Source organism: Sturnus vulgaris, chromosome 8 (genome assembly GCF_052056855.1).
Source record: "Sturnus vulgaris isolate bStuVul1 chromosome 8, bStuVul1.hap1, whole genome shotgun sequence".
NCBI lineage: Eukaryota > Metazoa > Chordata > Aves > Passeriformes > Sturnidae > Sturnus > Sturnus vulgaris.
Window position 1 is genome coordinate 10,901,575 of NC_142250.1, and position 24,008 is coordinate 10,925,582.

The following is a 24,008-nucleotide window of genomic DNA, read 5'->3' on the forward strand; positions in this document are numbered from 1 at the left end:
CACATAGAACCTTTCCCAGTCATTCAAAAAAATGCATTACAACTAACTTACCAAATTAAACAAGTTCATCTAGTGGGTCTTAAAATATATATATAAAATAATTAGAATCACCAGATCATTAACTGATTTTAATGCTGTCTCATTTCTGAGAATGGAGGCAGAGAGGGATTTGTCAGGAGTAGCTCTTCACAGCAGGCTCTCCTCCTGCTGCCTTCCAGGCTGACAGCTCCTTGGCTCCTGGCTCCTTAACCCACAATTGTACCTGTTATTGTGCAAAAGTTTTCTCTATTTCTGGTGATTGCATGGGTGGATGACAACTTTTTCCTTCTGAGTCATTTATTTCTCCTTGGGCCTTTAAGCTGCTCCTTTACAGTATAATCAGTCTCAGCAAATGACTAGTAATTACCATGTTAAAACACACTTTTTCCAATGAAATAATTTTTGAGTATAGGCTGTCCAAAAACTATCTTTGCATAAAACCCCAAGCTTACTCCATTTCCATCTGCCCTCTGAGTGAAAAAGTGGGAAAAACTTATTTTTCTATTTTCTTTCACTATATCTTTACCTAAATTAGAGGAACTTTCCCCCTTTCTACCCCTCACTCTGGGCTCTGGTCCAGAAGGCCAAAGTGTTTCAGTGACATCAACCTCCCTCAGATTGTAATAAAGAAATGACATCTTTCTTAGAAGAAAATCAGTGAAAATATTCTTCAGAAAAAATGATTGCCATTGGTTTCCTAACTATAAGATCTTCTGCATGTGGAGTATTTACAAGAGGACAGTGACAGGACAAGGGGGAAATGGCTTCACACTGAGAGCAGGTTTAGATAAGATATTAAGAAATTATTCTTTACTGTGAGGTTGTGAGGCTCTGAACAAATTGCCCAGAGAAGTTATGGGTGCCCCTCATCCCAGGCAGTGTTCAAGGCCACGATGGATGGGGTTCTGAGTGGAAGGTGTCCCTGCCCATGGCAGGTGGTTGGAACCAGATGTTCTTTGAGGTCCCTTCCAACACAAATCATTCTGCAACTCTGTGTCTTCTCTCAATATCTACTGATGTGTAGGCATGAAATTAAAGGATGGTACTGCTGTCATATCACTCCATAAAGAATAACACCTCAGCATTGTACCTCAGTATTCAGGTCCAGAGTCTTATTTAAAAATAAATATACTTATACACATAGAGAATGGGATCTTGGGATTTCCTGAGGATTCTCTCAGCTAGTGTGACTCACAAAGAACCTCACTGCCTCCGTGCAGAAATCGTAATACACAGAGAGGCTCCACAGAATTATTAAAAGTATTTGTACTGCATTTTTGCTAGAAATCTCAACACTGATTTGATTCATTTTTTACAGTACCAGCAGACTAGTTTTGACTGTGAACGTCAATACTCAGAAGCAGATAGATAATATATGCAAATTGTAGAAGACAGCACAAGAGGTGGCAGAGCCAAAACCCAACAAATTTACAAAGATTCTTCTAATATTATATTCTACAGACTACATTCTCTTTTTTGTGTTTTCTATTTTCATTTTTTTTATCAAAGGCTTCCCTCAACTAACTAGTAATTAGCAAAGAACTTAGTGCCAAACAGTTTTGAAGAATTAATTTCTTTAAAGGACACAGCCCTATTGATATGGCAACAGTAATTTCATCTCATAGCACAGGCAATATCCACAGGCAGCCCTTTGAAACACCCTTTTCAACACATACTTATCCTACAGCTTTATGCTTACCATGTTCGGGGGTTTTGTTTGTTTTCAACACTGAGGTGATCACATTAAAGGGATTGGGCACCACTGCAGTTTTAATATACAAATACTTGATCTCTTTCACAGAGTTATGAGGAGAAAGTTTCCAACAGGTTTCAAATCCAGCAGGTGAAAAAACAACCACGCAAATCTGGTCTGAACTGATGTGGCACATCAGCTACAGACATGAAACACAGAGGTTTCCAAGGAAATGCAGAGCACTCCGGCCCTCTGGATGTGGCCTCCCAGAGAGAGAAAACGTTGGGTGATCTTTCATTCTCTGGCAATAGATTTTGTCTCTTTACAGAGTAATTTGAGAACTGTCGAGGAATGCAGCACTGAATGATCTCATCGACAACAGGTTAACAGCAAAGACTGATGGGCAGGTGTGGAACAGCCTCAATAAAGTGCTCTGCTACAGGCAGAAGCACACCAGTCAATATACTCAGTCCAAAACTTTGGATTCTGCATTGAGAATAAATAAATATCTCCCAGCTCTTCAGAATACCTTTGAATCCGCTTTTATCCACCATAATTATTGGTTTCCAAAGACCAAACAAACTTAACGCCTACAAAAAAAAAAAAGTCACGTACCACCCAAGCTTTTCCTAATAAAGATTTATCATTTCTGAAAAACATAGAAGTATGAGAAAGAGTTTAATAAACACATCAAATCATATCGCTTATAAATACATTCACATGTATATACAGGTTCATAAAAATAATCAAAAAATTCCTCAAATACACATTTAGAAGATATCTATGTGGCTACCTAACTTCAACAGAATTTAAAATAACTGAAAAATTGAAAATCAAAGTTGGTTCTATAAAGATAGGGAAAAACTGGGACTATTTCTAAACAAAAGCAATTTTTAAGTGCTTTTTTAAAACTGTAACACAAAAGACATAAAATAAATAACCCTTTGTAGTCAATGTTTTCTGTTAACATTGAGTCAATACTAATTAGTTGTTCAAATAATTTAAACTGGAATGTCCAAAGTGGAAACAAAAACTTGAACTCATACAGAGAAAATACATTTTCTTCTGGGTTTTTTGCTTGTTTTTTTAAGTAGCAAATATTCTAAACTGGGCATCAACACATTGACAAGCCAGTAGAGCAGGAACTGTGCCAAGGTTTAATGCCTTCTTTCATAAATACCTCACATTATACTCCTGCATAACAATCTGAAGAGTAATTTTCTCATTTAAAATAGAATAAAAAAATGAGCTCTTGATGTAGAAGTCTAGCTGAACCAAGTCCCCAAACAGTGTTGTTTTTCTAAGGTCAGAGATTATTACTATTTTATTAGTAAAGATAATGTCTTGATTTACGGAATGGGCTTTTTAATAAATACAAGGGTTAATAGGAAACAAGGAAGGAAAATTATGTCAAAATGTTGGTAAAGTGTGCACAAAGTGATATAAAGATCAGTGTGCTGACTGAGCTGTGCAGTGCTGAGACACAAAGTGCCTGCCTGTCAACAAACAGAAAACTACACAGAAATAGTTACAGAGATAAAAGTAAACACTTTCCATTTATGTTTCAATTTAACATTTCAAAAATACAGAAAAGCTCTAGAGATAAAACGAGATGTCTGCCTTCAAAACACCACTAATCATTACTGCTGTTCTGGGAAGGTCAACATCCAAAAAAAGGATCTGCATATTAAATTTATTTGGCCTTTTTTCTCAAGTGTTTTCAGAAAGAGAGCATGCATGAGAAATAATGTTTACCTCTAAAGACGAAAACTGCATCTACTGAAACACTTTATTGTATACACCAACTCAAAATGTCCCAAAATAAATCAAAAATTAAGTAAAATACAAGTATTTTTATATTTTGCACTCATGATCAAGGTAATAAATTCTTTTCTTCATGGACCAAATAGGCCCAACTGCCCCAAGTGTTTATCAGCAGCAGGTCGATACTGTCACAATAAAACCAGCATTTCTGGAGTTTCATCTCCTTGCTAATGTCTGAAGACCAGTGTCCCTCCATTTCTCATGGATAAAGTCACTATGAAAAACTATTTCTCACTTTTGTGAAAGAAAAATACTAACAATTTTCAAGACATTTTGCAGCATAGAAATGACCAAGATCTCAGTAATTCTGCAATACATTGTAGCTGTTTCCTCCCTAGCCCTAACTTGCAAGAAATCTGACTGGATGTAGAGACCTGTCCTGTACACATCCCCAACCCCAGCCACGGTCACCACTGGACAGCAGAGCACACCCATTTGTGCTGGCCATTTCCATTGAATCCATGCATCCTGACTATGTGTGCCAGAGGAGAGAAGAGCTATGAGAAGGGGACCATTTTTTTAACCAAGATGTAAAGCTATTTTTCCATAACCTGGTCCCTGCTATTTGGGTCTCCCAGCACTCCTGGAGCCTTCTGACACTGCTCAAAGCCAAACCTGTCCCAGTGCCAAACCCTTTCCCCCAGCACTGCAGTGTGAGGCAGGGTGCTGTCAGCAATGGCATCCCACTTTCCATTCCCAAGGCACCAAAGTGTCCCCCACTGTCCAGGCATAATGCTGTTCAGAAGATCCTAATAAATAAACCATGCTCCATAGTGCTAGGAGACAATTCCAACACCAATATACTCTTAAAATCAACAGACACAAAAATAACAACCCTACTCTCCTGCTGTCTTTCTTCTCCCCTTTCACTGAGAGACATCTTCAGTAAAAAAAAAATCTTTAATCATGAGAAGAAAATAGGAAGATGAATTAAACACTTGCTATCTACACATATCCCACTCTCAAAAGACAACTACCACTTTCATGCAGGAATCCTCTAGATATAAACGTATTCAACTTTCAATCATCAGTATACAAGGACATTAGAGAAAAAGAACATTACCTAAGGCAGAATTACCTTTTAGTCATAATGTTTGCCATATAAGCATCTGGGTACAATGAAACAGAGGCCAATACAATGGAAACTCAAAATTAATATGGCATGATAGGACTGAGATTATGCAATTATTACCACTTAAATACACACTGGAAAGCAGAAACAAGCTCTCAATTATCAAAATATCTCAGGGAATGGGAACCTGCACAGAAAGCCTCACTGATGTATTACACTTACATCTCTTCAGGCCTGTATACCTTTTGTCACTTGCCTTAATAGCAATATCAAACACTACATGTGACAGAAATAAAATTGTGGAGGGCTTTATTATCAATCATTTTAAGCTTCCAACAGTAAACAAGAGTGTTTAAACAGGAAGGCCAGCACAGCAAAGCAAATGTCTCTCCATGGTCTCCCGAGCACTCGTTCTTCTAACATATGGACATTCGGGTTGAAGTCCTTCAAAATGTGATTAAATACACACTAAAATATTCTACACTCTCACAATTTCAAACATCTTAACATCATATCTGATTTTTATATTTTAATTTAACTCAGGAGATATGTTAATCCTTAAAAAGAAGTTGAATTTGTCCTTGAGACAAGTCCTTTAGGTAATTTTACTTCAGTATCATGTAAGTTAGAACATATTTTACCTTGACTATCATCAGGATTTACAGCCAGCCATCTCCAATATTTATCAGCTTGTCTGACTTTAATTATAATACGCATGGAGCTAATGGAGCTAACTTCCAACACCACATCTATCAGACTCAGTTCTCAGAAGCTCTCAGCAAAGCCTAAGCATGAATGCTAACTCAGGCAACACGGATTTCCTTGCACTTCCCAGTTTCTATCATCCACTAATAACAGAGTGTTGACTGAACAAGGAGATGGCAGGGACAAGACACTTCATACATCCAACGTATGGTGAAGGCAGCATTATCTCAGGAAGCCCCTGACAACAGACTGCCTGGCACACACTGTGGGGTGTGATGGAAATCTTACACTTTCCATCTGAGATACCAGAGAAAGAGAAGGAAAAGCAAGAAGAGAAGAAAATACTAAGAGGTAGTCAGCTCACAGCACTCACAGAAACTCCTCTGGGTTTGTCACATACTTGGTGTTTACAAATCAACATCACATTACCTACATAACCTGACCTTGCCAAAACCACTCACTCTTCAGGACAGACCAAAGACAACAAATTAAATCTGAAAAGCAAAATGGTAAACAGAGCTAACAGGGTTACCTGGAAACCAAGTTGTAACTTCAAAACATTTATAGCTCTAACAGCTGCAGGCAGGACTCATTACCAGCATTGGTCCTTTAATGTGTGCACTTGCAAAGATGACACACACACCTCACATTTGTGTGGTGTGCACACAAAGGAAGCAGCACAAGGAATTGTGCAGTTTCAGCGAAGGTATGTTCCTACAAAGACTGAGTGCTGTGCATTAGTTCCTACCTTCCACTGACTTGCCTGGGAGCCTGAAAAGCTAGATGTTGATTTGCAAAAAACCCAAACAACACAAAACAAAGAAATAAAATACCAAAACAAAAAAATTCCAAGAAATTTGTATTCTTTCCCCAGGAAAAAACCAAACTTTTTAATGTGTCTAAATGGTACCAAACCAAACTCCTATTTCCACCTTTTTTTTTTTTTTTTTGTATTTATGCTACCTCTGTATTCAAAGCTCAATTTCTAATCACAGGTAACTGACATTCGTCAAGACAAGCAAAAACTATCTTTGTTCTTCATTTACACATAGATGTACACATTTGTACATATATCTGCACACATATGTAGAGCAGTAAGTGACAACACTTGGTGTCAGCATTAAGGACATGAATACAAACACAAAAAATGCCCGCTTGAAATAGTCTCAGCACATATGTTCATGGGTGTTTCATTGTTTTTCTCCCAGCCTTTACACTGCCAATCAGACTCAGCAGCATGTGGGCAGCTGTAAGGACAGACACAAAAATCAGCAGAGCTCTCCCAAAAAGCTGGCTCTGCTTTATTAGTGCTTTATTAGCTGCCGTGCCACCTTACAGGCAGCTGTTGTGTCCCTAAGTGTGAAGAGTGCAGGGAAGGAAGACAACCAGCTCCTCATTAGCCCCCAGTTAATGCTGCCCAAATGACTCCACAGCTCTTCCCATCATGAGGGAAAGCTCACAAGAGAAGGACAGAGTAATAACCCAGTCCTCACAACTTGCATTCCAGCGAAGCCTCAGACCCAGCATGTGATTACAAAGGGAGAAAGGCAAATAATTTCCAAGGCTCTGACTTGCAGCCTCAGCAAGTAAAGTGAGATTTAAGCCTCAGTGCATAGTGTGGCAGTAGTTATGGTTTTTTATCAATTACCTCTAATAGGGATGGTTCCATTTCCCCATTCTTGTGTGAAGAGGAGAGAGACAAAGCCTGTATCTTAAATAGAAACACTAACTGCAAGTGCATGGCTGTCAGATGGACAACAAATGAACACAGAAGCCATTTCAGACTTACTAAGTACTGATCTAACTTCCTCACCCACAATACAAGGAGAACCAAACTGCCTGCAAGAGCAGTGAAGCCCCTTCTGAAGCTAGCAGTTCAGAAAAAAAAAAAAAAAAAAACAAAAAACAAACAACCATTGGTTCAATAATCTCTTGCCTAATTAAGCCCTTTGAGTCAAGGTGTCAAAGAGAGGAGGAAGTGCCTTCTCCAACAGGAATGCTAACAAATACAACCTCTATTATGAATCAATAATCAGAGTTTCTTTTCAAAACTGATGACAAAGTGGGGCACACCACCTTTTCTTTGAAAGGATTCACATCAAAGGCGTGAATGACTAGATTTTAGGTTGGCTTCTGTTACTAACATTTTTGTATTAAACATTAGGGGCGGGACTTCAGCTCAACCCTCTCCACAGCCATTGACTTCCTTTGTGAAAAACGTTTGCCACTTTAAAAAAAGCAAACAAATCTAAACCACAGACACAACCTGAACATTTTGAACAGAAAAGCTGTGGAAAAGCCCCAGGGATGTGCCCACTGCTTGCTGCTGCAAACCATGTGGTGACCAGAAGGTTATGGGCCACGAGTGTAAAGCCAACTGATGAAGGCCAAGTGCAAATTACTCTGATTGATAAGGACAAGATGCATTAAAGTCTGATCGACACATGGGATCAGGCTTATGATTGATGAGGACACGTGCATTCAAGTGTGCTTGGAAGGAGTATTTATAAATCCTTCTCCATGAGGGCCTGCAGTCTCTGAACAGGTTAAACTGATACATGGAAGAGTCCCTTAAATTTCAGTAAAATTAAGTCTTGTCACATTTTTCAAAAAGGTTCTGGAAAAATGTATTCAAAAGGCAAAACAATCTGTAGACAAAGTTCTAAGATTGCTTTAAAAGCCAATGAAAATCGGTCATCTCCCTGAAACTCCAACTACTTCTTGGCAATTGAAGTTCAAAGCATAGAGATGTAGCATCTTGCCAGCTTCTGTGGTCTTTAAGGTGAATGACTTTTTGGGCTTAATTTTAATTTATACATATATTTCACATCAGTAAGTCAAGTTCTATAAAAGACACCCTACCAAGAGACAGGCTGTGGGCAGAGTCTGGTGTCTGACAACATGGCTACATCCTACACAAGATTTTCTAACGAAACACTCGCTTGTGTTTGAAACATTAACATGTTTGAAATAAATAAACTAGGAATTAACATCACACATTACCACTTCTATACAATTACCACAGCAATTAACAGCAATAAACATTAAATGTTTAAAATACTTCTTTCAGATCGTTATCAGAGTCTTTCGTTTTTCCTTTAAATAAATAAAGATATTTTCCCCTAACCCACATCTCTTTAGCACATAAAGAATTAGCTAAATAGAAAGCAGCCATCCTCCCACCCAAGACATATGGGAAAACAAAGCTATTTGCATATATCCCCACAGGTCTCCTTTTGCTTGCCAATTTCCAGTCTTTAAATGATTATTAAGGGAAAAAAGCATTTAGCTGCTTATTTTGGTTAGTGTGTTCTGCTAAAGAGAATACTCAAATCAATATTTTTTTATCAATTTTTTTTGTTAGATTGGTAACACAAATAAGAACATTCAGGAGCATGTTGATCTAAACATCGCCAAAATCACTCTCACTCACATGCAAAAAAACCATAGGTATTCTTACCTCCTCACTTTCTAATCAATCCATGACAAAAAAAACATGTCTCTACAGATGTCTGCAGAAGCAATACTTGAAAAACAGCAGTGACCACAACCAGTAGGAAATTCAAATAGGCTTTTTGTTTTCTAAACATTCATTCAGAATCCCCAAATGATTGTCTAACACCAATTTTCATCATTATTAAAAAACAAATATTTAATTAGCTATTGTTTTGCTAGACAGCAAGGGTAATCCATATATTAATATTAAAAACCTGGTATGAAAATGGAATTCTCTCCTGCAAAGGGTCAGAGCTCCTCAAGTAGTCCCCCCTGCCTGAGGTGATTATTAGTTTTGTAAGGATGTTCCTTCCCTTCAGGTGGCACTGCCAGCTCCTCTGCAGCAGAAGGGTCTCAAATTTGGTTTTATTATAAAGTGATTAATATATTTTATGAAGTCCCAAGCAAAGGAAAAGTCCACCTTCAGAGGAATTTAAAAATGTGAACAAGAGGAAGTTAGATCTTGCATTAACCGTGATTAAATTAAAATATTTTTAGCAGATCCTAAACCAATAACTACTGTAGACTCAGGTTTTTGGAACTCTTGTAGAGATGTTTTACTCCATTCCAATCCATGATACAATATAAGAACAGCAATGAACCCTCCTAACATCAGCTGAAACACAGAAGGTTAATTAGCACACAAAAGAGATTAAACACTGAAACATTAGCAACAAACCCTTTCGTGAGCAGCAGCACTCACTAGTCCTGTGACTTTGAGTCTGATGTTTGGATTACCTCACGTTTAAAAATGTCTGATTAAACCTTTTAGTACCCTTGGATGTTCTCTAAGACCCTTTTCTTCTGGAGGGCCCTGGTGTCAAACCTAAGCAAGCACCTACTGCTGCTTAGGTTGATCCTTTGCTGTCTAGGAGTCTGCAATTAAGTTCACAGTGCAATCCTCTGCACAGCAGGAGTTTGGAGCTGTCTCTTGCCTTGATGACCTCTATTTCCTAAACATATAGTATTTAGAAAAACATTTGGATTTCAAGGAGACTTTTCACTCATTTTTCAAGTTAGTGGCACATCAGCTCTTACATAATTTGAGAAAAAGAAAGTAATAAATTTTTCCTCTTTATTATTTAAACCAGCTCAGTCGAGATTCTTTAACTTAAACAAGAAAATAGGTCTCAGTCTTAAAAATAATGTTCCTTCTCTCCTTCCCCCCAAAAGTGAAGCTTTTAGCTAATTTCTGCACTGTTGTGGTTTTTTGGGGTTTTTTTGGTTTTTTAATAAAGTGCAGTGGAGTTGCTGAGTTAGTGAAATTAAGTCCTTCTACCATCTTCACCACAGCTAAGCCACAAAGGGAAACAGGCAAATCTCACTGCTAACTTTGTTGTTTTCTATCCTTCCACTTTACTAACTGGTTGGCTGGCTTTTTATTCAAGCACAGCACGTTATAAACCATCAAACACCTTTCTAATGCATTTATCTGAAGAGATCCTAAATGTCTTACTGTTCTCTGGAACAACCAAAAAACATTCAAGATTTCTCTTACTCCTAATTTGTTAACTTGCTGTCTAAACCACATCCAAAGGGACCTGGCTAAATAATAGGAATCTGAACAGAAAGAGGATGATCTGAGGTTCCCCTCAAAAGCACTTCCAACCCCTAGTATCATCATGGCCATTACAATGTCACATCTCCCTGAAGTTTGTGGTTACTGGAGGTTGCTGAACTTGCCAAACTCGCTCATCTCTGGGTTTGCAGGCTCTTCTGCTACCATCATTTGGAATTTTCTTTCTTTCTAATGATTTAATTAGGATTTGAGAGAAAGAAAACTTAAATACACCTGTCATGAGCACTCAGTCAAACCCACTAATTGGCCAATAATCCAGCATTTTAAATGTTCCTCTTTCCTTGCCTCCCACCCTTCCCATTGCAAGGCTGCCCTTGTTATTCCTATTTTAGTACCGTAATATATTATTTCACTTAATTACAGCTTGCCCAGACTTATATGGCTGCAGAAGATGGGACAGAATAAAAGATACACAGCACCACAAAGACTCCCACAGATACTTCTTTATACTGCAAAGCCACAGTATGTCACCAAATGCTCTTCCTAAATAGGGACAGTGCACTTTGGGTGGTCCAAACTACTTTTAAATAATTTGATGCGCTCCTATATTCTTCTGTACATAAGCCAACCATTACAAAGCATCCTTAATGCAGAGCAAGGGAAAATCTTCACTGAAAATAAAAAGCACACTGCTGTTCCTGGAGCCAAGATTTCTATTGCACCACAAGGGCTTGGTGGGGTGTCCAGTTAGGTGTTGGTGCTCAGGCTGTGCTGACTCATGAATACAATGCCAGAATTTGACCTTTAATTATTCTTCCACAGCAGGAGGGATTATTATCCTTATGATAAAAATAAATGACAGTTTCTTCCTGTAAAGATTCCGTCATTTGAAGGAGAAAGGCGATTACAGAGAAATGTTGGTTCTAGTTAATGGGTTATTCCTTTCTCAACATAGCTCCCTTGACGTTACTATACAGCTTTTGGAAGATGAGGTATGTCTTAATTCCTGTTAATGGCAATGTCAAATATTAATACAAGTGGGCCAAAGCAAAATGACTTTGAGAATTACTGAGGAACTGCATGAGGACAAGTGAGATCACTGGGTTATGGCCTATTATGCAAGGAAGGCATTTTATACTTCAGGCACTGGATATTGCCTGGTCTTTTGGTATAAACATAGCAACCATTCTTCTATTGCACAGCTTCTTTATTTTCCTGACTCCCCATGCATGCTTTGCTAGAAGATACTTTGCCGTTGATATAAGCAAACTGGCCAAAAGCAGAGCAGAAGAAATCACTCAGACTCTGGAAATGAAATTCAAGCCAGCCATAACACACACCAGCACTGAATCACTCTCCTGAATTCCCTTTCTCATCTGCTATGCAACAGCTGAAGATTTATCCACCCAAAGGTTTGATTCCTGCTGATGGATGAGGAGGGGTGCTGGGAAGGGGCCAGGGAAGGCCGTGGAGCAGGGATCTTGAGTGACATCATGCAGTGCCCACAGGAGAACGCAGCTGGTGCAGAGACCAGAGCACAAGTGCTATGAGGAGCACCTGAGGGAGCTGTGAGTGTCTAGCCTGCAGGAAAGGAGGCTCAGGGAGACCTCCTCTCTTCCCACAAATACCTGAAAGGAGGTTGTAGCCAGATGGGGCTCCATCTCTTCTACCAGGTAACAAGTGATAGGACAAGGGGAAATGGCCTCAAGTTGCATGAGGGAAAGTTTAGATTGGATATTGGGAAAAAACCTCTTCACTGAAAGGGTCATCAAGCCCCACAACAGGCTGCCCAGAGAAGAAGTGGGGTTGGTGGAGTCACCGTCCCTGGAGGCTGCAGACATGGCACTTAGGTTAATATCTGGTTAATATTTGGACTCTATGATCTTAAAGGTCTTTTCCAATCTAAATGATTCAATGAAGTGGGGACTGTCGATAGTTCCTGACCCCATAAGACATTCCAAATTGATGAACTCAACTGCTGTCTCCAAATAGTGGGACATAAGCTGTTGCTATTTAGTGCTCTCCCATCACAGGGAATATTCAATGAAATTATTGCAAGGGATGTCCCAGCTCAACTTTTGTCTCTTACTTGAAGCCCTCTATAATTCTCTGTTTTGTAAGAAACAGCCAATTTGAGTCTTGGTTAACCAAGAGACACTAAAACAAAGTATCAAGTACTAAAAAAAGAATCTCTGTAGGACTCAATGTTCCCCAGTAGTGAGACTAATCCTATTTACTCAATTTTTACACAAAAAAGAATGCATTATTTCCACTTAAACAAATGCTATAAGATTACAAACATTAACTCACTCTCCAATAGAACTCAGAGATTCAGATTACACTGGTAATGAGCTCTAACTCTGAAAAATCCAAACTTTGAAGCATTTTTTCTTCTGCTTTTTATTTAATTTTTACAGTCTAATGATGCATTTTCTCCTAAAATGATTGAAATTACTCTTAAAAAACTCCCAGAGCACCAGATCCAAACATTCAATACATAAAACAAATGAGAAGGTAAATGCAGAAGGCATACGCAGCACAATTCAATGAAAGACAAAATTCTGCCCCTTTGCACGTCTCTGGCTTGGAGGTGAAATTTGTGCAGCTGTGGACAGCTAGCTAGACGTTAAAAACTATTTGGACAGGGTGCTGAAGAAAGCCAATAAACCCACAAAAAGGCTTAGCCATAAGAAAAAAAAATAAATAAAACACAGGATATAAATACAAGAAATGCAAGCAGGAGAAGGAATGGGATTTCTGTCTCAATAAGGAAAACAGAAGTGATGGGAAGCCACATCAACTCTTAACTGGGTAAAACAAACCAGAAATAGTCTCCAAACAGGAAAGAACCTAAAGAAGTCCTGCCCATAGTGGCATCAGAAAGATTACTGGGGGACAAAGGCACAAAAGGAGCAGAGGAAAGAGGTTTCCTTGATTCTCTATATGGACTCATGAACACGTTTACACACAGATGTATATACGTGCATGTATATAAATACACACACTCCTTTACTATTTTTCTTGAAATTCATACATAAATATCTATCTATATATATTTCTGTATCTAAATCTATCCATATGTGTGTGTGTATGTTTGCAAATATAAGTACACACACAGACGAATCCTCTCCCCTACTGCTTTCATGAAAGCCAGTAGGGATTGGGAACTTATTCAAAGCTCATTGCATATTGAGATAGCTGAATGTATTTTCCCAGAATAATGTCCCTGCCTGAAGCCTTCCATAGATCCTCCAGGACAAACTTCTGCCTTTCTGTTCAATTTCCAGCTATGCTTTTATCAAACAATTTCTAAGTGGATGTATAAACATGCAGTCCCTAACAAATCTGAACTAAAGAGACTCTTTGGGAATGGGGTCCTCAGATTCCCTGCTCAAGCACACTAAATCATCCTTACATTTCTCCTTGTCCTTTTCACACACTTGAACAAACTGCTTAGCTTCATGCCATTGATCTAAATTTAAGTAATTTCATCTATCATCAGTCAGGGAAAGGAAGTCAAGAACTTCCCTTTCTCATAAGCATCCACCCAGATAGAGACTTCTCAAGTATTTTAAGATATTAAGTGATTTTAAAAATATCTATTTTGAATACAGAATGCAAACCTTCTGTTCTGAAAGTGTTAGTCCAAGAGATTTTGAATTTTCAAAAGATCTTGCATCATCTCTTTGCAAAACATTTTTCAAACTATGTGAAAGCTCAGAAGTATTTCCTGAACTTGCCTTGAATTTATGAGTAAGACAAGATGCCTGAAACTGCCCAAACTCTTGGTCCAGAGACCTCTGACTGGTTTTTGCTACCACTGAACTTTACAGGAGAATAAAGGCTGTACCATAACGTCAAGATCATTTGTATACCACATCAGGAATTGTCCTGGAAGCATTTACCAGCATTTATGGGAAACACTGTTTCTCTGTCCATGCTCCCATACCTTGCTAGGAATTATGGGGGACTAGAGAGGGGGAAATCTTACTGCTGCTATTAGCACACACACTCACATACATTAAAAATCAAAGTACTAAAAGTAATGTATAAGTAATAATTTGAAGTGAAATCGACTTTCTTTAATTACATTTGGTGTTATATACTGTGATGCATTACTAAATAAAAAGAAATACCATCACAAATGACAAAAATCCATGCTTAATTTAAGCAGACCAATTACTTTAAGTGCTGCTACAGTCAGAAAAGTGATTCAAGGATAAATATGGGAACACAGAATGCCATTTCTTCAATAGCTTCCAGATCGAATTCAATGTAAAAGTCAAAAGGTCAATTTTTTTTTTCTCTACCCCGTGGTATCACGAACTCCCTGTTGGACTTGGAGAACTTGACTGAAATCTTTCTTTCCTGGCATTCTCTGCAGCTGCAATGATGATTGTACATTAAAAGACTAACTTTTACAGGAAAGTCTTCATTTTTTTCCAGGTAGATTTTATCTTAATCTGGGAACTAGACATCCAGTATGCAGTTATGCCTGAATAACTAGGTAATGCAGAAATTGTGTAAAAGATTCTGTTCCTTGCTGGGTGAAAAGGTGCTTAGCCCCAGTCTATCCCTCCCCTTTATCACCTCATACAGGAGCATCAATGCAGAGATGTCTGAGGATTCCTAAGTGCTTGCTGTTGCAGGCTGAAGAGCATTTTGTTGCAGTGGGCTGTTTAAAATCTATTTCTCTTATTATGAAAACAGCAATCTCAATTCAAGCTTCTCCACAACAGTTCCAGCTGGTATGCACCAGCCAATTGGAAAAACAACAGGTATTTTTAATAACAAATGCAAACTCTATCAACACAGCTCATGCAGGAAAAGGCAGACACTTTCTGGTAGTGTCAGATTTGAAGAGGCACCTACCAATACATGTGCAGTTGGCTCAACACCTCAGGTATCAGATTGCCTGCATTTACATTACATTACATTACATTACATGCTCACTGGAAATATGGCAGCCAGCGATGCAGAAGTGGTTGTCTGACAGTTGAAATCGTGACAGAGAAAGCAGAAGATAACTTATGTTATAAACACACAGGGATAAAAGAAAACTTAAAGCAGGTAAGGTGCAAATAGCTCATATGCAAATGCTCTGCATTGCTTTTTTGTTGTGCCAGTCAATGTTTCACATCACAAGTGATTTGCAGAGTTCCACGTGGACTGTGCAAAAGCATGCATTTCTCAATTTTCATTACAATACTCCTCTGCAAATTAAATAAATGCAAGGGTAGCAGCCTGCACACAAAGGGATCTTGACAAAAGACTGGCCATTCCAGGACCAATATCTTGTAAAATTATTAATAGCACAATTCCTGTAATTTACAATCATGGCTGAAGCCTTTGACAGGCAGGACTCGGAAATGAAATTGCCACATAATTGCTGTGGGAAACACAACTTGCCACAAAATCAGTCATATCAAAATTAAGTTCTTTCCATATAGCAAGACTGATCAAATATTATTCAAAGTTAATGCAGCATCAATGAAAAAAAATAGACCTCTAATCGTGGTGGAGGGGAAATTTAGAAATCAATAACTGTGGCCTTGGAGATTTTCCTCCTGTAGCAATCAAGCTTCATATATAGGTTTGGAAGGTAAAATGTTCTTCAAAAGTTTCTTCTGTAAAACTTTTGTACAACACTTTTCTTCAGCAGACAACACTCACTTATTGACACCAAAACTTAGGAATAAAATATTACAGCTACTTTTCACAGGTCTAATACCATTTTCGTTGACAGTGGACTCATAAAACACCCTTATTTTACCTTACACTTTGTAACATAGATATGCAGACGTGTATGAAGGAAAGCAGAGTCCTAATCTATCTACAGAGATAAAAAGTGTTTTTCAGTAATGTCCTAGGGTGATGTTATGGTGTTTGTATCTCCAATCGTGTGTCCTGATTATGTTTGGTATTATGTCCTGTGCTTCCAGGACTGAGTCTGAGAGTGAAGCTTTGTTTTGTCTTGTTATCAGCCGGCTCACCTCCCCCATGGTCTATGTTTAGGAGAGGTTTTAGCTCGGCTTGCTTGCTTGCCTGCTTGCTTGCCTGCTTGCTCGCTTCTGCCTCTTTTTCTTTCCTTCGCTTTGCCCTTGCTTTTTTCTTATTAGTTAGTTCAGCTAGGCAGTCCAACTTTTTCCCTGGACTGTTTTCTCTTCCACCCCATCCCCTCCCTCTCCTGGATACCATCTGAACAGACGGGGACCTGGGAAACCCCAAGAAACACCGGGAGTCTGCATTCTGTCACCTGCAGCAGTCATCCCCAGCGCCGGAGACTGATAACTGAGCGACCACTCGCCAGAGAGACTGAGTTTGTCATCCCTTCAGAACGGTGAGAGAGTTTTTTTGTCAGCTGGTGTTGTCTTTTTTCCCTGTGCTGGGGAGTGTCTTGCTTGTTAAATAAACAGGTTTTTTCTCCCACTCTTCTCCGAGGAAATTCTTCCCGAAGCCGGTGGGGTGGGGGGGAGGAGTCGTGGGGTTTGCTGTCTGGGGGCTCCTTCTGGAGGTTTTCCCCCAAATTTGCCCAAAACCAGGACAAGTAGTAAGGTTAATCTAGTGAAAACATAGCTGTTACTCACATTTCTCTTCAGAAATATGACTTAATATTCCTCATTGTTTTCATTTTCACATCCAGCCTCCAAAGCCCTTCTCAAATCTAACCACACATCTGTTTATTTGCTCACCCTAGAAGCAGTTTCAACTGTTTATTTCCCAACTTCATCTTCTGGTGGGTGGCACCCACTGCTTTTAACTGATAGTCATTTTACAGCTTGGTAAGATTCTTTATGAAACTTGCCCCACTACCAATTTTTCTGTCAGAAAATTTGATTACTGATGCTTCTTCATCCAGAAGGTCATCAAAATAAAACATTCCCAACAGGCCTGTGCACATTGTTGCAATATATGTAGAGGCACAAAAAGATGCTCTTGCAGAGGAAAATGTAATTCAAAACACATCAGCATAGCTGAAGCTTCTTAGGATGACACAACAGATCAGAATTCTGTTGTGAGTTCTTTTACAGCTGGGTAGACCTGGTTCCACAGAGCACCATTTGAGAGCCATTGGCAAACTTAGGGGCAGCTGGTTTCTTTCACCAAAATATGAATGTCAGTGTCAGCAGCAGCAACCTCCCGGCGTGGTCAATGGGGAGCAGGTTTCTGTGCATCTTCTGAAACCATGCACAAACCATAAATGAGAGAAGTGGAAAAACAAGGGCTAAACCATGAAGATAAGTACAGGGGAACTGAATCGATAATTATCAGCCAACCTTTCCCCTGTTGGGGAAATCTCTCAATTTCTTGTTGTAGGCTTTAAAGCATTTTTGTGAAAGGATCATATCTTTTTGCTGAAGTCATGCATACATTATTATCTGTCATTTCAGTGTAAAACAAGGCACATTTTATTGTAACCACAAGAATATTAGGGGCTTGTTAGGCTGTTCAGAAACTACTCTGTGTTTCTAGCAGGCAAGTCTGTTACTTTTCCACAGAAATTATAATTCAAAATGTGTGTCAGAGAAGGGACAAGTAACAACTTTAATAAATAAATTTTAGCTTCAATGTAACACAGCAATGCTATAAATGTGGGACTTCTTTAAATTGTGCAATGCTGTTTTGTCTTCAGAAAATCTGACAGCTTCCACAAGGAGGATACCAAGGGCTTTTAGAGATCAGCAAATGAGCAAATTAAAACACTACTCAGAGGAACAGTACAACTTTCAGAGACCAGGTAAAGAAGGACCACTTACTATAAAAAACAACAAAAGCCCACTGCTGGAAACTCTCTGAAGTCACAAATTCATCACCTGCCTCATCATGGCCTGCAGAGAACTCCTGCCCATTGGTCAGGGAGGTGCTGCTGGAGAAGCAGAAGCAGGGCACTGTGGAAGCTCAGTGCTGAGGAAAGGGCCATGCCCTGGGAGCCAGGCATCTGTTTTGGAGCTCAGCACACAATATCCTGGACGTGGGTTATTTATCCTCTATTCACCAATCCACACCCACATCTGGCATGGTTCAGTTGGCTTCTTGATGGAAACACCTCCCACCAAAGTCTTATGAAAAAAATTATTCTAAGATGGATGTCACATGCATGAGGAGAAGGGAAGGGAAGAGCACATAGGCAGCTGCAATGCACACCACACTCCTCACTGCAAAGAGCAGAATGCCTGTGGCAATCTTCCATAACCTTAATGTCTTACTGATACAGCCTGTGCCAAATGGAAAAGATAAATTTGACCATAACTGAATTTAGAGGTATGTGAATTAAGGGTTTCAGGATCTGTTACCGAGATGTTAAGTCTTTGCAAAAGACAAACACAGATGCATCACTAGAATAAGGAATACCATAGTTCAGTAAGCAGGTTGGCTAGTAGGGAAAACAGGCAATAGCAGTTTGCACATTGAACATCTGGGGTGTTTCTAAAACATATTCATAAAACAAAATAAGAATATTTTTTCCTCTTCATTCTTGAAATAACTGTTAGAATAATTTTGACTCTTTAAACCCAATCCCCTGCTAAAGAGCAACCTTCTCATCACTACCACAAGACCACCAAAAGAACACCTACAATGTACCTTGTGACTTCTAGTTTCAAAGTATTCACTGTTCAGGCATTACAGACAGTAATTACAGGACAGTTTATTTGCTGGGTTACTAGATTTTTGAGTCTAGAGATTAGCTTTACAAGCATCATGAAAGTCTTCTCACGCTTAAAATAATTCTAAAAGGATGTTACAGTCTCAGTTGATTTCCTACTTAAAACCATCCTCATAATCTTCAATGTTCCTGTTAAAGAAACAGCAAATAACTATCTAGCAACTGAGAAGAGAAATCTGCACCCAAGACTTTCACAACTCTTTTAAACTCAAGATTGTTGCTTTTTCCTTTGTTCGCTTGTTGGATTTTGGGGATTTTTAAACCAGGACTACCCAAACTTCAAAACCAAAGATGATATTTCTCTCTGACTTGCCACTGAAAATCTGATAGTACACAGGGAGAATGCAAATAAAGACGGATTTTGCAGTGGTGGAAGACGCAAAAACTCTAAACTAGATGCACAGACATACATAAGATTATTTTTCCTACTGTGATTTTAACCTTAAGTTTTCTTGTTATATTCTGTTCATGGTAAATCACCATGTCAAAAGATTACGCATCACATTTTAAAGCAGAAGTGTTAGCAGGGTTTTAAAACATACCATAGAAAATTTATTTTCCCCATTACAGATCCTATATCCTAAGACAGATGCACTGAATATACCACAAGATAGACATACAGAATAGTGTTCATATCAGCTGAGCAGGGGCGGAGGGAATATAAAAAAGAAGTATACACAGCTCCCTTTCCCTCCGAGAGCCCGGCACAATGAGGGATTTGGGGTTTTATTATTCTTTACGCCTATCATAAGGCACCCAGGCAGAGATTCCATTTCCTCAAGTTTCAGCTCAAAGGAAGAATTTTGCTGAAGAAAATGCATGGGATTTAGTGAAAATGCTAACTCTACCTTTCAGTTTAATGCCAGGAATATCACTGTGAAATTTAGTCCAGATACAGAATAGTGTGAGGAAGCATGTGAAAAAAGTAATAGTTATTGTGAAAATTAGTTTTTAAAGAGAATGGTACTCAGCTTTGATAGAAAGTGTTTTCTGGAACAGGTAGAGACCATGCCGAACTTCCTTGCACACCTATGTGACCCCTGCTGATCGATGTCAACCCTTGATTAATATTTTACTGGAAAAGTGTGAGATGATTCAAACTTTGTCTGTCTGGGTAGGTGTTGCTAAGCAACTTTGCTCCTTGTCTGAGAACTAGTCTTCACGGCAACCTTTCCTCCAAGACAAAGACCTGCATCCACTTGAATCACTTTCTTCCTCTATCAGTGAAAAACCCAGCCAGTCATATCCCACCCTTCCCTTTACATTTGGCTCCCCGCCTCCCAGCAAAGAAGAAATGGATGTCATGAAGAAACTAACATCATGAAGAACTGCCGCCCTTCCCTTACCATAATCGCTGTCGTAGAAGACGATGAATTTCTGCCAGCGCAGCTCGGTGACCAGCTTGAGCATGACGTCGTTGAGGCGCACGGGCGGGCGCGCAGCCAGCGTGTACTCCTCGTCCTCCAGGCTGGGGTTGAGCTGGCAGGCCGTGCGCGGCGAGCCGCCCGTGCTGCGCTGCACGAACAGGTGCGGGATGTGCATGGCGTCCGTCAGCGACTGCAGCGCGTTGGCCGACGCGCAGCCCGTCGACGTCACCAGGGCTAGGATCCCCAGGGTCATCAGGTCGCAGGCTGGAGAAGACAAAGACGTAAAGCAGAGTTTGAAGGAGCTCAGCAAGTCCTTTGGCAAACCTAGATGCTAAGAAGGGAACGAGGAAGGTTTTGCCCTTGCTGTCAACACAGGGCTGAAATGATTTATGTTACGCTATCAGCTGAAGCCTTGCAGAGTTAGGTCCTGTACCTTTACAGTAGGAGACGGTATCTGCAATCTGTCCCGATATGCCAAAGTTGAGGACAGATAACATAACTACTGTCAGTCCTTGAGACAGCAGCCTGATGTGGATAGAGATTATGGCCCTTTGCTTCAGGTCAGTCCTGGTGCATGCAGAAACTGAATTCTCATTTTTTTAAACTCACTTCACTGCTTTAACCCCTTAATCCTTGTTGGGCACGTTGGGTGAAGATTTCGGACAATAAAGAGCAATTTCCATTCCGAGGATTTGCCTCTTACAGCAGAGTTTTGAAGGACTTTTTTTAAATTGATAAACATTCACTGTGTGTCTCAAAGCAATGAAGAAACAACAAAGGCATTCTTTAGAACCAAGACAACTCATGAATGACTAAACAATTATTAGCAACACTGTAGCTGTCCTTAAAAAGATCTGGAAAAGCACGTATCATTTAAAAATGCAGCATATACATTTGACCGCATCTGTTTTTGAGAATGAAGCATTATTCTCAAGCTGAGTTTGAAACACAGATCATGGAGAAGCCAGGGCAGTCTGCTCTGCTGCTCAGGACACCCCATGTGGAATGTTCTTCCCAGGACTTCTCCAGATAAGGCAACCTGATCTTCAGCTGCAGGTAGAAAATACTTCCAGCCAGGGCCCTCAGTAACTATTCAGTCAGCAGTGGTGAAAAGAAGGCGTAAGACCATAAGGCAGCCAGCGATGCCAGTTTTTACTAACTCTAGTGAATAAGAGGCAGCCAAGTTGGCCCTGGGAGCTCAGCATAGGAGACCCTCATAGGATAGGCTGGCACCAGCCCTGGGGATCCCCCAGGGACACTAGGAACTTGCCTGCTCCAGCTGTGAAGAGGGCTGGGGGCAAGCTCAGGGGTTCAGCAGCTGTTTCATACCCCAAAAAGCACTGCCCAAACACAGCCTGCCCACAGGAAACCCTTCCTCTGCTCCCCCAGCACAGCAAAGCCCGACAGGAGGGGACTGGGGATGCTCCCCAGCCCTGTGCAGTCTGCACAAGCTCCTTAACAGTGCATGAACAAAAAGCCTCTGGGGTGCAATTCGAAGCCCCCTGGGACACAGAGAGCTGAGCAGAAAATTCAGCTTCCAGCTGGAAAGGAGAGGCTGCCCATGCTGGTGCTTCCCCCCGCAAGGAGAGCGCACAGGCTGGGGGACTGCCAGCGCCGTGTCAGGGCTAGTGACAGCAGGTGACCTGCAGCCACACTGCTACTGACCTGCTGCCTTAGCTCCAGTAGAAAGGCAGAAAAGAGAAGACAATCTATTAAAGGCATTTATCTATCCTCCTCTAAACACTTTTAAGTATATCTCCACTTTCAGAAACCACAAAGTTAAAGGAAGTAGGTTATGAATAATTAATAGTAATTAGCAGTTAAGTATCAATTAATATTAATTACATAAAGCCTCTATAATTAAATACATAACTGTTTCTCACACAAGCAATGAACCACTCCACCAAAAATCTTCTTAGACCAGACAGAAAATAGATATATTTCACTTTGATATGGGATAACAGGACGAAAATGTTTGATCTTCTCTGTGCACAGAATGTTCAACATGTATCCTGATGCAACAAAGATGAAGAGCTTTTAAAATTATTTCCTTGATGGTCTTTACAATAAACATATGTCGGCTGCATTATCTAAATTTACTCTGTGTTGATTATAGTTATATGAAATAGTTCTTTGTTTTTCCTGAGAGCTGACCTGATTTAACAGCAGGGAGGCATTGTATTTGCCAAATGGAAGACCCAAGTTCGGGAACAGATTTGATTTCCCAGGCTTCTTGCCAGAGAAAACTGAACATGTCATACAGGTAATTTATTTAGTCACAGTAGGGGAGGGAACAGAGAAGTGAGAACAGAGGGAGAGAACAGCAGAGCTGAGCCATAAACCCCTGCAGAGATCACCAGCCAGCAAGCTTTGCTGTCACCAAGGGTGAGAGCAGCAAGCCACACGGGGCTGTGGCAGGAACAATTTACTTGCAAACCAGACAGAAGGAGACGAAAAACAAAGCCCTTTCTGATGGGAGGCTGCATTCAGAGAGTCACTTATTTGTGCAATTCAGAGCTGATCATCAGTTGTATAACAAGAAAAACCTTAATTCAGCGACTGACACTAATCAAAAGCTGCTGCTTATGAGCAGCAGAAAGACCAGAGAGGCGACAGATCGCAGCAAATGGGCCCCCTTATCTCCCAGCACAGCCCACCAAACACAGCTGAAATAGCTCAGCAAAGATCATTGCAGCTGAGGCATTTTCCCAGTGTTTTGTAGTTTGTGTCCGTGGGTTAGACTGAAGAATTAGTCAATATGCTTCCACATTCTGATATTTTTTCCATTGATTATGTTCTGCCTGAAAGCATATGCTACTCAGTAAGTGTGTGCTCCTCTTGCCTCTCTGTTTTGAGATAGCAGGCAATAAAAACTGGAATAACTAAAGAAAAAAAAAAAGTTTCATGTTTTCTGAATTGCTTTCTTTAGTCAAATTACAGAATGTGAAACAGAACATGTCATTTCTAATAGAAGACTTTCATTACACAAAAATACAATGGATTCCAAGAAGTTCAACCTCTCCACAATTATTGCACTGAAGGGTGAGAATAAGCTTTGAGCACAGAAAGAAGGAAAGTATTACTTTTTACATGAGTAACACAATGGGGAACAACAACATAACAGACTCCATTAAAAAACTCATTAGCTCTTAACGCATCTCAAAATTCCTTAGCAAGAGAACGTTCAAGGATTATACAATCTTGGGAGAAAATTCTGGTGGATCACGATTTTTTGGTTTTTGGTTTTTTTTTAGGATTCCCCCCACATTCCTACAATTTCTTGCACATAAAACTAACATTAGAAAAGAGATGCAATTTTCTGTGTAACTTCACAATACCTATAGATTTGCAGGAACATCCAAATATCCTTGACTTCATGACTGAGTAAATGGCTAATTCTGTCTATCAGTTGCAGTTTCATAAGCATTCAAAAGAACCTGCAATTTATTACATAAAAATTTCATAACCCTGATCATGATTTTCTTATGAGCTGAATACATGTGATTTGAAATGTTTTGGTCCACATCAAACTATCAACAACATAAGAGAAAGGGGAAACAAAACACCTTGAGAACTTCAGTGAACTTCAGCTACTATAGTTATGATAGTATACATTTAATATTCTTATA

At 39.7% G+C, this 24,008-nt stretch overlaps 1 protein-coding gene across 4 annotated transcripts in view; it reads right to left on the reverse strand.

The window, feature by feature from the left end:
- The window catches only part of GRID1 (glutamate ionotropic receptor delta type subunit 1), a 489,331-nt gene that overhangs the window by 274,862 nt on the left and 190,461 nt on the right, over positions 1 to 24,008 (reverse strand). For 3 of the 4 annotated variants that reach the window (XM_014877980.2, XM_014877982.2, XM_088168823.1), the window contains exon 3: positions 20,359 to 20,643. The exons of the other annotated variant lie outside the window; for it this stretch is intronic. In XM_014877980.2, the coding sequence (XP_014733466.1) occupies positions 20,359 to 20,643 (285 nt within the window). The remainder of the gene's footprint in view (positions 1 to 20,358; positions 20,644 to 24,008) is intronic. 4 annotated transcript variants of the gene reach the window in all.